The sequence below is a fragment of the Scomber scombrus genome, chromosome 19 (genome assembly GCF_963691925.1).
Source record: "Scomber scombrus chromosome 19, fScoSco1.1, whole genome shotgun sequence".
Taxonomy (NCBI): Eukaryota; Metazoa; Chordata; class Actinopteri; order Scombriformes; family Scombridae; genus Scomber; species Scomber scombrus.
Window position 1 is genome coordinate 16,538,929 of NC_084988.1, and position 21,067 is coordinate 16,559,995.

At 41.4% G+C, this 21,067-nt stretch overlaps 1 protein-coding gene across 3 annotated transcripts; it reads left to right on the forward strand.

Annotated features, from left to right (window-relative positions):
* Window positions 1-16: 16 nt before the first annotated feature.
* Window positions 17-20,616, forward strand: LOC134000638 (zinc finger protein DPF3-like). Of its 3 annotated transcripts, XR_009927439.1 has the most exons (11): window positions 17-70; window positions 8,362-8,522; window positions 9,128-9,235; window positions 11,563-11,690; window positions 13,826-13,921; window positions 14,098-14,158; window positions 14,952-14,993; window positions 15,588-15,728; window positions 17,034-17,129; window positions 17,472-18,241; window positions 18,612-20,616. XR_009927439.1 is itself a non-coding variant. In XM_062440051.1 (10 exons), exons 1-10 carry the CDS (start codon window positions 39-41, stop codon window positions 17,633-17,635), a joined length of 1,029 nt encoding a protein of 342 aa, XP_062296035.1. In that variant the 5' UTR covers window positions 17-38; the 3' UTR covers window positions 17,636-18,382. The 3 variants fall into 3 exon arrangements, 2 of the variants coding, with proteins under 2 accessions (XP_062296035.1, XP_062296036.1); XM_062440051.1 differs by lacking the exon at window positions 18,612-20,616 and having other exon boundaries at window positions 17,472-18,382; XM_062440052.1 differs by lacking the exon at window positions 18,612-20,616 and having other exon boundaries at window positions 14,956-14,993; window positions 17,472-17,621.
* Window positions 20,617-21,067: the final 451 nt, after the last annotated feature.

Below are 21,067 nucleotides of genomic sequence, written 5' to 3' on the forward strand. Positions count from 1 at the left end.
AACTGCAAGACGCCGATATTGCGTTACATTGTAGCAAAATGGCGGCTGTCATTCAGAATCCACTAAAAGCGTAAGTAATTTGGACATTGAGGAAATTGTGAATAATTACTTTGTTGCCAACTATTTGGTTCAAACTGGCTTTTCGTGCATGTGATTCTCAGTCGTGTGCATACGACAGAGGAAGCTGTCTAAATTCATTTTGTGTACTTCTTGCATGGCAAAGTAGCCTCGTATAGTTCTTTTATTACACAAGATTTAGAAGGTTTAGTGTTAAACATGTGAGGGCGGTTGCCTGACATTTTTGTCTGCACCAGAAGAGCTTTTCCTCCACACGGTTTTTTGCATTCAACAGAAGAGAGTGTCGTCTTCCTGGGGCTGTAAATTTATTTGGAAAACTGTGTCGACAACGTGCCTTTCCGCTGCACCGAATAATTAAAAGCCGATTTTCTTCGTGCTCGGTTGAAGGCACAGCGGCGAAATATCATTTGACATTCCGAAAGTCGTTTATAGTTGGTGTGAATTGTCGACATGTCAACTTTGGCTCCTCCGAGCGCAGACGTGGTCAGGACCCGGTAAAGCAAGGGAGGAGGCATTTTGTATTTGCATGCTTGCAGGCGAAATCGACAAGTGACAGCAATCTGAGTCCGCCGTTGGGAAAAAACAGTGTCACTCTGTGCTCAGATGGCCTCTGCCATAGTCATTGTTATCCCTCAACTTCAAAGAAACGCTCCACCTTTTTTTCCTCTCCGTTTCTCCTTTGTTCTTCTGTATTGTTTCACCATTTCCATGAGTAGACATATTGCTGTAAGTTAGACACAAGTAGCACCCTGTTTATGCTCATATAATGTTAAAACTGTAATCACGTGGCATTCCTGAACACGCACGTAGACGCGGACGCATTTAATGTAGTATATTTTGTGTTGAGGGGTTGTGATCATCATGGCTCTTTATGGGACTATGTGAAGGTGGAGCAGGCACTCCACTGTGCCTTTAAGTGGAGGAGTGCTGGAGATTAGCTTGGTCCAGGATCCTGGGCCCATCTGTCAGAGAGAGAGAGATGCTCCGACAGAGAGGAAGTGTCGGGCACAAGCAGGAGAACCATCTGCTCCTCCATGGAGGTGCCAGGGTACCTCCATGGAGGAGCGCAGCACAAGGAGTTGACCGCACAACACCTTGTTCATCACCCACACTGTTGCTATTGTTGTTGTGACATTGTTACTACACCCAGAGAAGGATGCTAATCGATGTTTGCACAGTGGATACCTGATTGTTGTTTTGTCCATTGCATGGGAAAATGCACTTGGTTATTCAGTGTTACATTTGAAATTTTGCTAAATATTTTATTCACCAATTCACACTAGTGTGGGGAGTACTAGCTGAGGACAGTAACTAAACATAATTTGTGAGGCATGCGTCTTTAATTCTGTGATATTATGAAAGGCAGCAGGATGGCGGAGTAGCTATAGATTATTGCTTATAATAGTGCTGGCCAGTCACATAGGGCATGGATCTGTCTTGCTTTAGTGGCCTTAAGCAAAGACAACCCCCCACCTGCATACTCATCTCATGGTTATCAGGAAAAACGCTGTTAGTTAAGTGCAAAATTTCACTTTAATCTGTAGTCAACTGCTTGCACTTTTCATGCCCGGCTTCACAGATTCTCTTGAATCCATCCAGGGAATTACCAAATACAATCACAGCCTCCTTTTGTTGGAATTGTGAACGGCTCAGAGAAGCACTTGACTTTCAAGTGTTCGCTGTAAATGCTAAATAAATAATATGTCCGTGTTCTGCCTTCCATTCTCCATCTCTGTTTTTAATAAAAGCAGGATCATTATTGTCTGCTTGGATTATTTCCCACACATGTGTCCCAACAAGCTTCAGTGTGTTTCTGCTGTCAAGTCGTCGTTTTAGCATTCTGATGTGGAAAGTCTCCTTGCTATAAGCTGTGCTTAATGAAGTGTTTCAATCTGCTATAATTAGCCTCTGTCTCGGGTTTCTGACTTCATTTCACACGTTTGTCAGATTATAATTAGTCACACTTGACACTAATTGGATGTTGCTCCTGTGGACCAGTTTGACCTTTTTTTTGTATTAATATGATTCACTTTAGGGAAATGAAACGCTGGTTTTACTTTGTTGTAGAGATGTGGCGGATGAAGCTGCTGTGAGCAAGCCTGTGCATGTCGTCTGTGTGAGGTCTGTCCCTCGTTTGGGCACGGGAGGACAATAATCTCCAGAATCTGATGATTAAAATGGAGTCTGGAATATGTAATTAATAAAGAAGCTCATAAAGCTGCTCATTAAAATTGCAGCCACAGCTGGAGTTGTCTGTGGGTTGGACAGATCTTCCATCCACAGATCTCCTGACATTGCGTCGGCCAGATCTCTCCCAGTCGTCAGCTACCTTGTCATTGGTGTTGAGTAGACTTTGAGTGAGTCAGGCCTGCTGTCTATTGGCACTGCAGTGTGGAGGTGTATGGTCTGGTTTATTCCTGCCCTCAGCCTAACTGTGTTATTCTGATTGGTGTAATCAGAGGTTGTTGTCAGGATGCAGTCACGCTGTAGGCCCTCCTCCTCCTCCTCCACCTCCTCCCCCTCCCTTGTTGTGTGGTAGCTCTGGCTTCCTGTGAAGAAGCAGTGTGCACCTGCACATTTGTGAAACCTTCTGAACAGAACAGCAAAGACTGAAGTTTTGTTTCTAGATCAAGTATAATCATTTGTATTCTCATATATTTGATCTCTTTTAAGCGCCGGGGCCTTTTGTGAAGTCCTGCACCGGATTGTTGTCATGACTGCAGAGTCACTTCTCTCCTGTATGCAGCTTTGCTACGAACTGTAGTTTGTCGTCAGATATGCAAAATGAGTGTTGACACATGCTCACATTACGGACGCAGCCATGTGACACGGCAAACCGTTGACAGGAACACACTGATAGCGGAGGCCCCACTGGCCACAAGATTTGCCTTTGTTCCTCGCCCTCGTGCACACACTCACCTTCTCTACTCAACTGTAAGATATCAGGGATGTGTTGCACATACCTGTGAGGCACTTTTTAAGCTCTGGAACGCACACTCAACCAGAGTGTGCTTCTAGTTTAATTTAATTTGACCTCTTTAGATGGTTTATTACAACTTGTGACTTTTAGTTTTTTGGTACCATTGGATTCATGAAAGTCTGACAGGGCAAGAAAGAAGTGGCCAGATGATCAGACAGTTCAGACAGATTATCTAAACCACTTTATTTGGATGTAAAAGTGAGTGCACTCGACATTTTTGGATTATAATCCCTCATTGCACAAGAAAACTGTTCATGCAATTAAAGGGGAAATTCGTGGCTGTGAATATGATGATTTCTTAAAAGTAGGTCACCTATGTAGTAGAAACGTGCAATTATTTTTAAGAATTGGTGCCATATGAGTAGAGAAAAATGAGAAAGAGGCTGTAGACTCATCCATACCTTTTTAAAGAAGAAGCCTACAAGAACCAGAATGCATTGTGCAAGTCCCGCCCAATCAGACTGACTGACTCTACTGATGTTGTGTTTGCAGCCAGCAGAGCAGTTGTTTAGCAAAGACTGAGCAGCATTACTTGTCTTTACTGAGGCTTATTTTCACCTACAAAACATTTTTCCTCTTGAAGTCTGCACATATCTCACTGGTGTGCAATGGTGATAAAACAAACCTATTTTTGACAAAGAGGAGGAAGAGATTGTGCTCAAACTGGATTCAGCCACAAATGTTAACTTACAGTAAATGTTACACAGTTGCCGTTAGCTGGTCTGTGTTTAGAGTTAAGGTCTGGTCACCGGTCAGTGCTGCAAAGCTACACCGACATTACACAGCACAGAAAAGTGAAATAAGTAGTTTACCTGTTAGGGTCATCTACATCATCATGAATGTGGCTGTTTCTGCCTGTACTCTCCCTCCCTGCATTATTTCTAACTGACCTAAATAATCTTCTTGTATCGACCGGTTTTTAGCACTGCTAACAAAGTTTTGCCAATTCAAGTTCTTCACAATAAAATGTGTTATTTCAAAGCTTTTTAATACGAAACAGTAAAGCAGGAAAGGTTGGGTTTGCATCAGCAGTAATTTAGCACCACTCTGATAAGGGCTGTTTTTCAGTAGGTTTCAGAAAGCTGGACAATCAGAATACAGTGGGCTCATTGGGAGGGGGGGGGGCCTTAAAGAGATAGTAGTTGAGACAGAGGCTGAATTTAGGGCCTGTATAAAGGGCCATTATAAGATCATTAATGAGATTTTTAACTGTGAGTCAGTCAAAACTACCTTAGTGGAGCCCCATAATAAAAGTATGAAGCTGGAAATGAGAATAATTAGTCCCCCTTAAAGCATTTAATTGTGTATATATATCATTTATTGTCTGCTTTTCCTTATTGCTGGTGTAACATGCTAGGCAGAGTTTTTTTGGGAGACCCACCTTTGTCAGCCCCTGAATGCACCATGACAGAAAATAATCTAAAGATGATGTGTGGCCAGATGACAGGTTTTGTTGGCAAATGATGTGGGAGCTCTGGGTGCAGGAAACATGGAGGGAAGTTCAACGTTGTTCATCATTTGCATACACTACCCTCATTGTAATGATACAATGCTGAATGAAAATCTGAAAAGTTTCCCTCTCCCTCAAAGTTGAACCAGGAAGTGAGTGTGTACATTATGCTGACTGTTTACAGCAGGCAGTGTGGTTAATGACTTCACTGCTCACCCCCTTTTTTTTGTTTTTTTGTTTGTTTAAAAGCGGTCTGATCGTCTAACTGCTAGTATTTCTTGCTTGGTCAGACTTTTAAGGGATGTTATTCCCAGATCTCAGCAGTTAAATCGGTCAGTAGAAAGTTATTGTAACTGATATAACAATATACAGATTTAAGACCCAAATTGCAATAAACTGGAATTATGCTTAAACCAGTTCTCAGAATCCTCCCCGAGTCGAAGGAGAGTGGAAAAACAGAAACATCAAGACAAGAGGGGAAAAGTGGTGAGTGCTGAGACAGGGGTGGTGTGTGTGTGTGTGTGTGTGTGTGAGCAAGCAAGTGATATGACTCTCTCTATCTCTTTCTCTTTCTCACCCTCCCACCCTCTCTCTCCCCCTTTGTGTGGTTGGACGTGTGGGCCTTGTCACTCATTACAAGTGTCAGAATGATCTCTCACCTAAGCCGGTGCACCTGCTGCTCGGGGCAGCATGGCTCTGATTGAGAGTGTGTCGTCGTCACCGCCCAGCACCAAAGACTTTCCCCTATTTATTTGTTCTCTCTCTCTCACCCCAAATCCTGCAAATTTTCACAAAGACTGATCAGCATCTTTTCTATTTGCTCCGTTCGACTCGAGTAATCTCTGGAGCGCCACTTTCTTGGAGCTCCACACGGCGTGCACCCATTGAGCACGCTGTTGTTGCTGAAAGTACTTCAGGGACCATTTACAGCTGGTCTGCTTTTAGTAAACTGATATGTCACAGTGCGTCTGGTCATGGCTGTGTGTTGATATCAAGGAATGGCAGCGAAGCACACAGGTTCAGTTTGATGGGGTATTTACAGGAGACATTACACTACACACATGGCATGGATGTACTTTGAGGAAAACAATTAGTGCAGTTTATTACGCGGCTGTGTGTTATTATATTTTATGAGCCAAAAATGTATCTTTAAAGAAAATTCCTCAAGCTCCTGTTGCAGAACCTCTGAACTTGTGTGTTCAGCAATCTGCTTTCAGTATATCCTGACTGTGTGATTCTTGTAAAAATTCCTGCATCCTAAAGTCTGAGAAAGCACAGTTACATGTTAGGAACTGGTGTCTCCTCAGCTTTATGTGTAGTAATAAACACTGAATGACATCTGTACAAGTTGGAAAGTAGTAGTGATATGATTATTAAGTCAATTGAAGCCACTATCTTGACATTAAATGATGTTTGTTAGCCTTTAACCTTCTTTCTCTCTCTCTCTTTCTGTATTGCATGTGTGCATCCCCTGTCCTTTTGTTTTTATTTTGCTTATGTTCTCTCTGTCTCCTGTCTTCCTCACACCTTCCCTCCCCTCCCTGCTCTCACTCTGTACCTGTGACCTGTGTTTACTCTTCTCAGTCACACTGACACGAAGCCTCTCTTTTCCCAGAAGCCTCAGACACTGTGGCTTTGTCTAAACCGCAGAGCAGCAAGCTTTGTGCGGGACAGCATTCCTAACACGGCTGTTCATCGGCTGGACGTCGTCACTTCGACGGTTAGGGGTAAAATGGGAGAGGGAGAGATAGAGAGCATGATCTAGAAGGCGCAGACTCCCACCTCCTCAGGTCTACTTAAAGATTCCAGGCTCAACTTGCAGCCCCCGCAGCTCATTAGTCGCACTTCAAAATGGCCGTCTTCCTAATGTTGTAATTGAAAACACGTGGAGGAACTTCATTACGTGTGTGTGGAGATGCCATGTTGGTACGAGAACAACCAGTAGCTGTTAGTCGCCCTCTTGGCCCTGAGATCTGAGAGCAGACTGTAGAAAGCACACACCAAGTACCTTGCCGTGCTTTCAGAGTTCCAGCATTTACCCCCATCTTTGATATAGTCAAATTAGAACCTGCCCTTGTGCTAGGCACTCTGCTGAGATTAATTAAGTAGGCTAATTACCATACCAGGCGTGTGGCAGCGATTGAGGGCTTGAATGTGAAATATCCTCCCCCATTTCACTCTGAATATTAACACTGAAACCCTGAGGGACTGCCAAAATCTCACTGGCACTAAGAAAAGTGGAACTAAGTGTGAGAGTCTTAGCTGCTCGCTGGTTGAAGGAGTGACTTCATATCAGACCCCAGATTCTGTGTTGTTGTGATAAATCAAACTCAGTCAACAGCACCGTAGCTCACAGCCTACCTAGAATCACATCAGACAAAGACCCCAGAGAGGAAATAATATGTTTAAGTTGAGGAGTGGGAGCAGCAGAGTTGTTGCAGTGCTGTAAGATTAAATCGTTTTTAGCCACACTGGCATTGTAGGGCTGTAGGCACAGTAGTGCTGGTCAGCCGGTCAATGGGTCCACACACAGATATCTAAACAACTGTTGGATGGATTGCATTAGATTTGGTATTGATATCCATGTTGCCAAGACAAAGAATTCTTATGACTTTGGTTGTTTCTAAACGTTTCATGTAGTGCCAAAATGAGGTCAGCATTTGTTGTTTTGAGTGAATATCTCGACAACTATCGGATGGATTCCCAGGAAATATGACACTCATGCCCCCCTCATGATGAATTTGAATTACTTCGGTGTGCTGATTATTTTCATTTATAATTATTCATGGATTAATTTGCTGATTATTATCTCCATTAATTGTTATGTTTAGAAAATTGTAAAAAACAAAAACAAAAAAAGCCTGTTTAATATTACTTGGAGCTCATGATGACTCTTCAGAGGTCTTTTATGGTCTGATCAATAGTTCAAAATCTAAAGACATCCAGTTTATGTATGATACAGACAAAGCTTCAAATCCTTACTTCTGAGTAGCTCAAACCAAATCATTTGGTATTTTTGCTTAAAAAGTGGCTGAGAAGCTTATTCAATGTTCTTTTTTGTTGTTGACTATTCAATTTATTCCACTAATCATTGCAGTTACCCTGATTTTTCTAGTTTCACCATCAGGTACACATTTTAAAATGTGTGCAGTATACCAAATACCTAAAACCATTGGCCTTCCAATTTGTTGTCAGCGCTAAATATCAAATGTTAGCATGCTAACACGTTGAACTTATATTTTCATATATTGATACAATGTAGGCTGTCTTCTTAGCATTGTCACTGGATTAGCTAAAATAGCATTCAGTGCAAGCATGGCCTACAGAGTAAGTAGAGTAAGTAGAGCCTTACAGGGCTTAGCAAGGCTGCAGTCTCTTAGTTTAGTTTCCTTCCACAGAGTCGCCCCAATAGGAAGCCTGAAAGAGGATGAGAAGCTGTCAGTGTGATACTTACCTTGAATGGAGTTGACTAGAAATTTGAACCGAAGTTAATGGCATGAATTGGGTCAGGGACAATTTCTAAGGGACAGTGTTGCGTCAGGATTATAAAAATTAAAATGTAGCTCTACAGAGATGTATGACTCAAAGAACTCGCTCATTACTCGTTCATTACGTTTTATCACCATGTTTTCTATCATCTTGCATCTGTTTCAATTAGCTGCTTTAATTAATGTAGCAGCCATCATCATACATGTTAAAAGTCCTACCTGCATATCAGAGATTCTGCTAATATGTTCACATTTAGAGTTAGTGACATATTTGGACAGATGTTTAGTCAGTGGTTGTATGCCTTGATGTGCCCACCACATCATTCAGTGTCATTGACCACTGCTGCCAACTTTCCCCTCCTCAGGTTGGGAGACCAGTTCTATAAGGACGCTATTGAGCAGTGCCGCAGCTACAATGCCCGCCTGTGTGCTGAACGCAGCGTACGCCTGCCATTCCTGGACTCACAAACCGGCGTGGCCCAGAACAACTGCTACATCTGGATGGAACGCCACCACCGCAGCCCTGGTGGGTAACACACACACATACACACACACACACACACACACACACACACACACACACAGTTGTGCATGCAAAGTTGTCTCGATCTTTTGGCCCATTAAGCTTGTAAAACATGGTGTCTGCATCTGCTCTAGATTGCTTTTTTTCCCCGCTCAATTGATTGTTGAATCATTTAATTGATGATGTAATCAATAAAATGTCAGAAAATACTGAGAAATATCATCACAATATTTTTGTCTAACCAATACGCCCAAAAAACCAATATAAGAAAATATAAAGCAGCAAATTGTGACATTTGAGAAGGTGAAACCACCAGTAATGACTGAAACAATTAATCACTCATATTAATTATTGCTGATTAATTAATTGTCACTCAACTAACCATCTTAGCGTTACATGTGATTGTTCAGACTTGCTTAATCAATATATTAATCCCAGTAATGCTTAGGAAATTGAGAGTGTAAATCTTAATATAGAAATGTCAAATAAAAAGAGATTGGTGTAATGAATGTCTTGTAATTTACCTGATCTGTTTTTCATTTAAAGTTGTTTCTTCGGAACAAACAAAAAAACAGTCTTGTTGCATTTATACAACTGGTGTGTTGCAGGGGTGGCAGCCGGGCAGATGTACACATACCCCGCCCGGTGCTGGAGAAAGAAGAGACGGCTGCACAACACTTCTGACCCCCGCCTGGGCATCTACGGTCTCCAGCTCGGTAAGTTCATGCGGAGCCACCTGCCCGTCACTTTCCTCTTACTTTCTCCTCCCGCTCAGCCGTCCTCTCTCTCTTTCTCTCTCTCTCTCTCTCTCTCTCTCTCTCTCTCTCTCTCTCTCTTCCCCCCTGTCTCCCACCCACCCACCACCTCCTTCAGCTCATGTGATTACTGCTGATGATCTGGAATAATCTCGCTAAAAGCATATCACTCTGTCTCAGCGCACTGAGCAGAACAGGCTGCCACTCATTTTTCCACAGGATGAAATGTGGTTGTGTTCATCCCGGCTGGTAAACTTGTTTTGTTAGAAGTAGAACATGTAATTAGATTTACCACTGCTGGGAGCAGCGAGACAGAGTTTGGCCACTGCAGACAGTATTTAATAAATGTTATGGAATGGAGTTTGGCCTTCTCTGGTTGCCACTTGAAATGCTCACTCTTCACTTAACACATTTACTCTCTCCTATGGATTGTCCCTCAATCTTCTTTTCTTATCGTTATTACCCTTGCTGATTGGTTTAGACTCTCTCTCTCCCTCTCTCCCTCTTTCTCTGGCAACTCTTTCATCTCTCAATCTCTCCCCGTAATCTGCCATGCAGACTGTGTGTGTTTTGTGGCCATTGTTCCTGAGCTCAAGTAAACTGGTCTGTTCTGTGCCCAAGCTTGCATACTCACAGGGGATGTGAAACTATCCTAAAGAACGAACATGACAGCAGCACAATCTCACACAATAATATGTTAACAACTGTAATTTCTTATTGGTTTCTATATGACTGTGAGCAATTCAGTATTGATTTCCATGATCATTATATAGTTCAAATGTACTTTCTTCAATGTATGTAAGAAGAGAAAATATATGGGAGTTGAGAAAGTAAGAAAGAGAAAGAGCTTGGAAAGAGAAAGCAAGACGGAGAGAAAGCATATGAACCAAGTCTTTGTTTCCCAAACACATCCCATTGTAGCCTATTGTTTTCCACTGAGCTTGCACTCGCTAAGACCCCACCACCACCACCACCGCCCTGCTGTCCCTTCCCTTCCCCAACAACAGTGGATTGTCTGGGTGTGCCCAGCGGAGGGGAACATACCCTGATGTAACCTGGCGTCTCTTCCACAGAGCATGTTGTGCAGCTGGCCAGAGGTGGCCAGCACAAGGCAGCAGCCACAGTCCTGCTAGCTGGCTGTCTCGCTGCCTCGGCAGGCTGTCTAACTGATGTTGTGCTAGAGACTGGGGCTGCATGCAGAATCAGCTCCCTGCTGCAGGCTGCTGCCGGCTCTATTTTTAGCCCCCCAGCTCCCATGGGTTGGGAGAGAGTGAGGGAGGGGAGGTGGGTCTGTCTCGTCGCTGAGAGTTGAAAGTCAACGTGTGCAGACACAATGGTGAGGGGCTGCCGCCGCATGGCGGAGGGCCCCATTTTAGAGAAGCGTGTTGTATGTGCTTCTCACACCTACCTCCTATGTCTGCCTCTTACCTATGCAGCCCTCTGTTGCTTCAGCAGTTCATGTTCAGAATTCTGAAAAAGGCTTTCTAGTGGGTGCAGTGGAAAGATGAAGAGGCTAATAGAAAGCTGGAGTCAGGGGCTTTGAAGTGTGTCCTCTTTTCAAACATCCACAAAGCAACTGGATGATCATGGAGCTCTCTGTGGAGAAGAGATTGTGTAAATAAGATGTGCGGATCCGACTGGCTGTCAAAGATTTTTGTTTGTTCTGCTTTGTCTGCTCAACCTGCTTGCCTCCTACACTGTTTGTTTAGATCTTCAGCTCACTGTAGGAGGACGTATCTGCATGATGTGTTCAGGTTACACGGATAAGCCACTTAACTACATTGTACCACAGAGATTCCTGTGGACAAAATCAGCCTAATATCTGCACAGTGCAGCATTATTGACAGCTCACTGATGACAATGCACTCTCTTACGTTTTGTGAGACATTGAGTGAAATAGTGCTGTGAAAACAGTGGTGATGACACATTCTGTTGCAGGCAAAAACAAATGGCCTCCACTATAACAAACAAATGCTCCAGTAATTTCCCACATGCTCTTCTTAGCATTGGGTGAGTGAGAGAGAGGATAAATAATGAACATGTGCTGACAAGAAGTTGCTCATAAAAGTCAAAGTATTAGTCAAAGTAGTAGTAAAGTAGTATTGATATTATATAGTATTGATGACAATTACAGTGCGTGACTCAGTTCTGTTTTTTCAATTGAATTATTTGTTGCCTTGATATTTATACCTTGCCCTCCACTCAATCCCCCTACAGTACAAACACAGAGCTGGTATTTTGATGATTCATCACCTGTTGTCTTTTTTTTTTTTTTTGGTCTTATGTAGATAGTGGCCTCATGTCCAAGGACACCTTGCCCAACCAGAGCACCACGCTGGAGGCACTGCTACGGGGCGAGGGTCTAGACAAGAGGAACAACTCTAAGAATGACGAGGAGAGCCTGCTGGAGATCCAGGTGCGTTCATTCACACAGGTTGTCGTAAACGCTGTGTACATGTGTTTGCGCCAGAGCTGGGGACTCGGACTCGCGACTCGGACTCGAGTTGCACTTAAGTCTCACTAAACTGTGACTTCAGACTCGACTTGGACTCGAGGCTCGAGACTGGCGAACAACCTTTATTTCATGTTATTATTATTATTCTCATTATTTATCTGTCATTAATCTTTTTGTATGATCTCTGGCTCTGAGCTAGATGTAAACGCCAACGTCATGCCACGCGCATGCGCCATGTGTGAAGCGCGCATCTTCAGTATCAGACATTGACAATGGCGAGTGCGATAAGTTCAGCAGGAGTGCCTCAGATCATTACGTTTGGATACAATGCCTTCACACTCCCGTTTTTCCCTGGTTCTCCCATATTTCGAAACCATCTCCCGCCGCCCTCCCGTCATTTCTCCCGTAATTGACAAGCCCCAAATGTGTTTGTTAATAATAATAAGAAGCGCACAATAGCAACGGTTTTATTTTGAAAGCTCAGACAGGAAACCACCGCAACTCTTATCATGCTTAGTGCCACTACTAATTATTAACACAACGTTGCGTTAACTATGGTCATTTTATTTATATTTATATATATATATATATATATATATATATATATATATATATATATATATATATATATATATATATATATATATATATATATATATATATATATATATATATATATATATATATATATATATATATATATATATATTATAATATCCCCACACATTCCCTGCTGTGTGTTGTGTTAAGCAGCAGATAAAAGGCAGCTTGGAGAAAAAAATAATGAACATGTGTTTGTACCACAGTGTTAAACTGCAGTGCAGTGTTTCTGTGATGTTCATGTTTTGTTCATTTTGTTATATTTTACAACATTGTTAAAATAATTATTTTTTTGTTGAAGAAAATACAGTTATGGAATTGAAATAATTCTTAGTGTATGTTTCTTCACATCACATAGAGTAGATTCTCTATAGTGAACCTACAATTGATACATTTTCATACTGTCCTATATCAAGGTCTAGGTCAAGGTAATAGCTGAAGGTAAATTTGGTAACAGTTTCAGGAAAGGACATCTCAACATACAAACAGATACTTACATACAAACTTCAGTGACAGCACACCACAAAAACAGACATGGGCAGGTGCTCGCAAGGCTAACTGATCAGGATGAAAGATTGTACAGCTCTAAGGTCAGAATTTGAATTTGAATTAGTGTTGGCGAGAGACTTGAGACTTGACTCGGACTCTTGACCAGAGACTTGAGACTTGACTTGGACTTGACCCTCAAAGACTTGAGACTTGACTTGGACTCTAGCTCAAAGACTTGAGACTTGACTTGGACTTGTAAAAAATGACTTGTGAACAGCTCTGAGTTTGCGCTGGTTAAGAGCGTCAGCCAAATGTTTAAAATGTGAATGTTCAGCGATATCACTCAAACAACTGAGGGCCCTGGCATTGACAGGGAAGTGTTACGCCCCTACTGGTTGCCAAGGCAACTTGCCGACCTGCAGGGCTCCTTAGCTGACTGCTGTCTGACTCAGAATCGTTTTGGACAAGTAGGCTGCTCCAACTTTGACTTTCCTTTTGCTGACTATTATGTTTGGTAATGATAATAAGTGAAGACCACTTGATGATGCAAATAAAAATAGGCGTAATGTGAAAGTTCAATTTAAAGTCAGTAGTTCTGCCATTGTTGACTTCTGTAATCTTGTTCAAAGTCAAAAGCAGCCATATCGCTCAACATCACACATTCCATCAAATCTACATGTGGCAGCATGACATACAGGAAGACAGGCTGCAGCTTCGTGCCTCATTTCTCTACTCAAGACAAACAGTCAACAAATTCATTGGAGAATATGTCTGTAAGCTGTTCCACATCAAATAGATATTTATACAGGAACAGAAAGTACTTGTGTCCAAAATACCCTAACTGTAATGAGAACCAAACAATTGATTTTCCCTTCCTCTCTGTTGTTGTTGCTGCTTGGTGTTTTTTAAATCAGAACTGAGTATTGAAATGGCCATTTCTCTCTTTCTCTCTCTCTCTCTCTCTCTCTCTCTCTCTCTCTCTCTCTCTCTCTTCCTCTCTGTCTCAGAGGGTTCTGGAGGCAGATGCAGCAGAGGATGCTTTCAATGATGATGATGACTACGAGGTGGACACTCCCAAGAGGAGACACCGGGGCAAAGGAAGAGTGAGTGACCCAGAAGACACTAAATATCAATCGCAAAGCATTCAGGACTCCATTACAAATTGATGAAGTGTTTCCTTGTTTGTTTGCCAGTTTACTTAAAAAAAACCCCAAACATCTCTGTCACACTAGTGCATGCTGCAGGTGGGCAGATGGTTAACTTTGTGGGTTTTTTTCAGGGTCGGGGTTCAGGCCGCAGGAAGGCAGAAGTGGACGATGACAAGCCATATGTCTGTGACAGTAAGTAGAGATGAAACATGAGTTGTGTTTCAGCATCATGCCTTTGTTAATCACCTAGTGTGCAATGCTGAGTTTAAAATGTGATGCAGTTTTTATAATTGACTGATATTTTAGGCATCTAGTTTGCTTCTTTAAAATTATTCTTACTTCACTAGCATGAAAGAAATCTCTGAATTGTGTACCTGATGCCCTGGCAACATTGCACAGTATATACTGAGTACTTTATATCAGTCAGTTTTATATACAGCTGCACGTTACTTAACATAATCCACTTTTTTATCCAATGTATTTTAGGTCTAATTAACCATTTTGAAGCTTGTTTATTTCCTTCTCCAATAAAATATTTCACATTTAGTCTGATTACTTTAATTAGATCAACTCTCTTGTCCATGTTATGAACATTATAGTAGTGTATCAGTATTTGTAAAATATTATTTTGGGTTGATGATGACATTTTTATCAAGAACCTGTTAGAAATTCCAGCTATACTCTGTTTTAACCTTTTCTTACTTATTAGTTGTTTTTAGATTACTGTATATATCCACAGATCAGGATGTTATTCCCAAAAAACAATCACAATTAGTGTTGTCAAAAAAGTGAATCCAGTGTAACTGAATCACCAACATATTTTTTGAGATGGAGCTACAGGATGAAACAAGGTCACCCAGTGTCACTGTAGTCTCAAGCATTCCTGTTTATGACAGTTTCGTGTGGAAAGTTCAGGGAAGGATTTGTTGTTTCTTGTTGTAGTGACTCACATCATAATGCTGTTTTCTCTCTCGCTCCGTTTCAGACAGATACAAACAAAAGAATAACTCAAAATCTTCAACCTCAGGTATGTTGATCTGTTTCGCTCTTTTTGATAATGAGATTTTTTTTTTTTGAGTGTGTGTGTGTTTTGAGTATCGCAAGCGCTGTGATGATTGATTTAGCCCTTATATTATCATACTTTTCTCAAGCTAAAAAGAGCCCTCGCTGCTATGAAACTAAGACATGGTTATTATGTTGTCTGTGTTTGAGTTTTATTTGACTGTCTGTTGTAATTAGATCCATAAGTGCTTCCTATTTTTGTCTTTTTTGGAATTAATAATACAATAGTTCTATTAAATGCCATTAATTAAATTTATATTATCATACTAGATGAGATTATCATGTTGCACTTTGTTGTTTTCTGCATGTGCATATTTTTAGTTATGTTGCTTTTCAGCCAGAAGCATTACCAGCCTGCCACAGTCAGTTACCAGCGGAGAACGCCAAATAAACTAGGTTTTGTGAGAATTGTTGTTGTGTGAAGGTTATTTAAGTTGACAAGCTTTTATCCTAAATATAGAAAATGAGGGAAAAAATAAATCCTACATTTAGAAGTGAAGAGTAAAATGGTGTAACCACCCTGAGTAGTAGGACTGACTTTGCACCCTGTTTGTTGCAGTCTATGCGAAGCGCTACAGGAACCGTACAGGACTCAGCTACCACTACACCCATTCCCACCTGGCAGAGGAGAACAGAGCCGGGGAGAGAAGCTCGGTGGCGTCCAGATCTCCCTCTGTACAACAGACTGACCGGCACAAACGTAAGAAGTCTCTCTAATATGTCTTTGTTTGAGGAAACCAAACTCTAACATCACTTATCTAACATCACATACTATGTATACAGTATGTCTGCTTAGATTCCCATCTGAATTATGTTTGTAGGAGGGGAAAAAAGTTCAGGGTTAGGGTTAGGCTCTGAAAACTGATGTCATATTCTTAAAGATTTCCTCCAGACAAGGTAAAAAAAATCTTGCTTTTGTATCAGCACCATTGCTCAAGAATTGTATTGATACCTGTATAAAAAACATTTGACATGCCCAGCCTTGCTTATTTTTTATGATTATGACTGAAGAATATTCCCCCTAAAAAAACAACTATACCTAAACTGTCCCCATGAAAATACATCTATAAACTCCATCAGCAAATCATTTCTTAAAGTTAAACCAGGACAAAAGTGACATCCTAATAGTCGGTTCCATAACAATGACATAAATATTGTCTAATAATGAGGGGAAAGTCTCAGGATAAAATCTGAGGTTAAAAATCTTGGCTTTATCATAGATCCAGATCTGAGCTTCAGGTCTCAAGGGCGCCTTTATTTCAAGCGGACTCGATTACTGTGATGCACCTTTTACTGGCCTCTCAGAAGAAAAAAAACAAAACAAAAAAAAACAACTCTGAGAGACTTCAGCTGATCCAAAACTCTGCAGCTCAGCTATTAACCAGAACCAAGAGGAGAGAGCACATAGTCCAGTTTTAGCTGCTCTGCACTAGCTTCCTGTAACATTTAGAATTGACTCTAAGGTCGTCCTCCTTATACACAAAGCCCTTAATGGGCTAGGACCAAGCTACATTGCTGACTCCTGTGTAAACTATTTGCCCTCAAGAACACTGCGATCATCTGCTGCTGGTTTATTGGAGGTTCCAGCCGACAGAAAATCAGGGATGCAGCCTTTGTCAATTATGTCCCTAAGCTATGAACACACTGCTGATAAATATCAGGGAAGCCACCTCGCTAAAGAAAACTAAAAACTTCTCTTCACTTTAGTGTTTAACTAGCTACAGCTTTCCTGACGCAGGCCTTTCTTTGCACCTATTCACTGCTGCACTTCTTTTTTTAAATTCTATTTCAACATTATTATTATTGTTATTATTCATTCTGTGCCTTCTATTTCCCCTTTTAATTTTATTACCTTATTATCAAGTGGGTTTAATTTTATATCTGTTTTATGCATGTCATTTCTTTATTGTAAAGGAAGTTGAGTGGAATTTGTATGAAAGGTACTATATAAATAAAGTTTACCATTATTATATTAAACCTATTATTTCCTGGACTCTCCTTGTAGGTCCAAAGGGTCCAGGGGGGACCAGCATTCCCAACAACTACTGTAATAAATGCCACGGCTCGAACAAGAAAATGGGAAAAGCCTGCCAATGCACAAGTGAGTTTAAATACAAAAATATAATATGCATACTAGACATTTTAACACACACACACACACACACACACACACACACACACACACACACACACACACACACACACACACACACACACACACACACACACACACACACACACATATATATATTTTTGTCAATATAACTATATCTATCTATCTATAAAACTGATTCTTCACAGTGATGTTATCTCTGCTGTAGTTGTGTTTAGTTGCATTTCTTGGAATTTATGATGGGAAAAAATCTTAAAACTTTATGATTGTCCTCCTTGTGTTCCAATGTGTGTGCACTGACTCTGTTTCTCTTCTGCCCCTGCGAGCCAGCTGACCGCCGCGTAGAGGAAAAGGAGGACGGGACTTTTACTGGGGCCGAGGAGCTGTTCGGCACCACCTCGGAGAGCGACACTTCCACCTTTCATGGCTTTGAGGAAGACGAGCTGGAGGAGCCCGCCACAAACAGCAACGGAATATCCAACCGACACAGATAGAGAGAGCTGTCTAGATTTAAAGAGACATTTTTTTTATATGGATTAACCTCTGGCAAAAATCTGCTGCTTCTTTTTCAATGTTTTTTTGTTTGCGGAAAGCACAAAGTGATAATTTCAGGACAGAAATGCAAGTGGTATTTTATCTACTGAACATTGTTGAATAATTTATGAACACTTTTTTTTATAAATAAATATATATTAACTTTTAAGGCAATGAACGACTGTCAGCATTTCTTGACAAGTGACTTGCAAACAGAAGACATTTTTGGAGTGTTTTTCCCCCCCTCACTGGAGCAGAAGGAGCATAAATGTTTTGAACAAAAAACACTGGAGAAATTGGAAATTTTGAACAAATGAAATTTTTAAAGGCATGAATGATACGTTTGGAAGATGATTGAATGTCATTGCAGACCCATACTTGAGCTACTGGATGTTTCTGAATCAGTGATGACTATGAAGTTCCTTTCTTCTGCTCTAACTCTGGATTATACTTGTATGAAAATGAAGGAACCAATGAAAGGACTGCCACAGGTCGATTGGAATGTTTGGAGATGAGGAAGCCTAAATATATAGTCTTTAAGATATGAGCGACTAAATAAGCAAAAGGTAAGCGGAAGCTGTTATTCTCTTGTTAAGAAATGTGAGACATTTTTCAGACGGTGAAGAGTTGACCTTTCTTACTGCTAATGCACTGACTCACACCACACGAGTAGACTGCTGGACTGTTTGGTCAGTGATGCAAACCAGTGTAAATGAGATTAGGATAAATACACTTTTGAATATTTATTGGTTAATCAAACTAATTCAGTTTAATTTGGCTTTCTAATGATAATAACTCAAGCTCCCTCTTCCTTTTCAAGCCTCACAGATGCCTCTGACTAATGCAAATATCACAATAACAAGTGTTTTTTTTAAGTAAACATGAGTTTTTCAAACATAGCATGTGTGAGTCTAACCCATATTGTCTGTTATGTAGGAGCACTCAGCACATTGGCATGTAGCCCAGGGGTGGGGGCGACCAGTGAAGAAGAGGATTTAACCCTCAAAAACTAATGAGCCTTCATGTCCCTCCTGATTTGGGCCTAAAATAACTGACATGAAATGGATGGATAGACATCCACCACTTCTACAGGCCATGTGGCTTAATTGAAGCAACTGCTCCCTCGACGATGTGAATCGATCACTTCTGAACATTTGAAATGTGAGTCGATCCAGCTTCATTTCATCCTCTCTGCACTGTGCTGGAGCTCCACTGAACTATGGGAACACTAAAGGCCAGGCCTTTGGACTGTTTGTGCCCAACGGGTGCATTTCGGGCCTCGCGGCCCAGCATGTCCACTCCTGCTCTGTGACTGTGTGTCTGCTGCGTGATCTGATGTGACACTAAGACGTCATTATCCTCATCACTGTGCCAGCCTGCCGCTCTGCACTGGAAACCAGCTCTGACAGCCATGACCCTCCAACCTGATTGGACCAGTGACCCCTTGACCCCCCAGCCATAGAGATGGTGCTCAACTCCACCACTATTACATGCAGACCTCTGGACTACTGTATTAATACCCTGACATGGACGCAAAGGTTTTATCTTTCTGCTTCTGTCCCTCTGTCTGTTTACGCTCTCTATTTCCTGGGCCTCCCTGATCTCATTCTGATATGAACCGTTTGCAGTAATTTAGCTTTTTTTTTCATCTTTTCTCTCTTGTATGATATTTCTATGTTTTGAACTGTTTAAACTTTGATTAGTATGACTCCTTTGGTTTGTTCAGACTGTATTGATACCTCTGTCCTGATCAGGTGCACAATAGCCAAAACTACTCAGGCATCTTTCCATTTCCTCTGCCGTTGATTGTTCAGCCACTCTTCAGCCCCTGATTCATGTGATTGTATTCAGTTGGCAAGGAGGGACAATAACGCCACACAAGCATCCTATTATAATCAACCGAGAGAGAGAGAGAGAGAGAGAGAGAGAGAGAGAGAAGGAGGGGTTTGGGATGTTACAGTCTTATGTTATAGGAAAAAAACACCGCAATAACAAGCATCAGCTTTGTCTGTTATCTGCTGTTTTTACCTGGTGTCACACTCACCATGCAAAACCTTTCCACATTCTGTTTGAAACTTTCTGTCTCGGTAGATTGTGTCAACAGTGAGATTCATCTGTGATGCATTTGAAAACAATGTTGTTGCCGGAGAGACGCAACTCTGCTCAGATCCACATACTTAGTGAGAAGTGAAAACTGTAAATCCAAGTTGTCTGTGACATTTCCGTTGAGAGCTTTGGAGGGCCTAATTGCTTCATGACATTTAGAAGGTGCTTAAAGTACAATATCAAAAAGCCTTTAGGGTACATAAGTTGCGCATACTATGTAAGAGGTCTGTGTCCATCCATGTGATTATTCAGTTTCACTGCAGTGTAACAATAGCCGCTCCGTTTTTCTGAAGAGAACCATTAATCCTACATATGTGTCTGTTATGACTTTCATATGTGCTTGTGCATTCAAACCATCTTTCTTCACTTCCCTCAGGGACCCTCCAAACAACAGTTTGTCTGCTCTGAACAAAGAATGGATAGGAGACTTGTCAATTATCCTTTCTTGTATCAGTTATGTGGTGTCGCCACAGTGAAAAGGGTCAGTGTGTCTTTTTATTTTCCAAAGTCATGCCAGTAAGTGAAAGCATGTGTCATCAATCATAATCTGCTTAATGTTACTTACCGTATATGAAAGGCCTTGTGCAGTGCAGTTCTGAACAAAAGGAGAAGCTCCTAAAATGCAAAAGTCAGCGCTATCTGCTTAGAGTTACGTGTCACCAATCATTGAATAGCCTGTATACCTCGTCAAAGACACAGCAATAGACCCTGGTACTCTTGTCAAGCCTGCAAGGGGTGGAGAGGGACGATCGGGGTGGGAACGGAGCCAAGAGGAGATGAAATGGACATGACTGGGCGTTTGTTTCATCTTCAGCTGTAAATACAAGTCAAAATGGAGAGAATGAAGTCTTTGTTTGTTAAACTATTTTTATTGTTCTGAAAAAATAAAGAATTAATGGTAATGCTCAATGCTGGCGGGTTTTGTTTTTGGGTCATTATTAAAAAGGCGGCTGATGAGCTGAAGAATCCTGGACTGGATCAATAGGTAGGAGTGACCCCTCATACTCCATGAACAGAGAGATGAAAAACACTCCTTGAGTGTGTGTGAACAGCGCAGGGACCATATTGATCAGTGGGTGCTGCTTAAGACATCTCAAGTAAGGCTGTTGAACTCATATGAGCAATAGAGTCTGCCTGCAGGGAAGGATACTTACCAATAACTGCAGATATAAAGCAGAAAGGTTTGTAGTGTCAAAAGAGTATGAAGGGAACTGCTAGATAGTGTTGTAAGAGCAGGTTCTACATGGACCCTATTAAATGTGTCAGTGGCAGCATAATAGCATTTA

Coding starts and splice junctions, on each gene's coding strand:
- LOC134000638 (XM_062440051.1), top strand. CDS start 39: ATGGCGGCTGTCATTCAGAATCCACTAAAAGC. Junction 13,922..14,097: donor GACACCGGGGCAAAGGAAGA/GTGAGTGACCCA, acceptor GGTTTTTTTCAG/GGTCGGGGTTCAGGCCGCAG. Junction 14,994..15,587: donor CTCAAAATCTTCAACCTCAG/GTATGTTGATCT, acceptor TGTTTGTTGCAG/TCTATGCGAAGCGCTACAGG.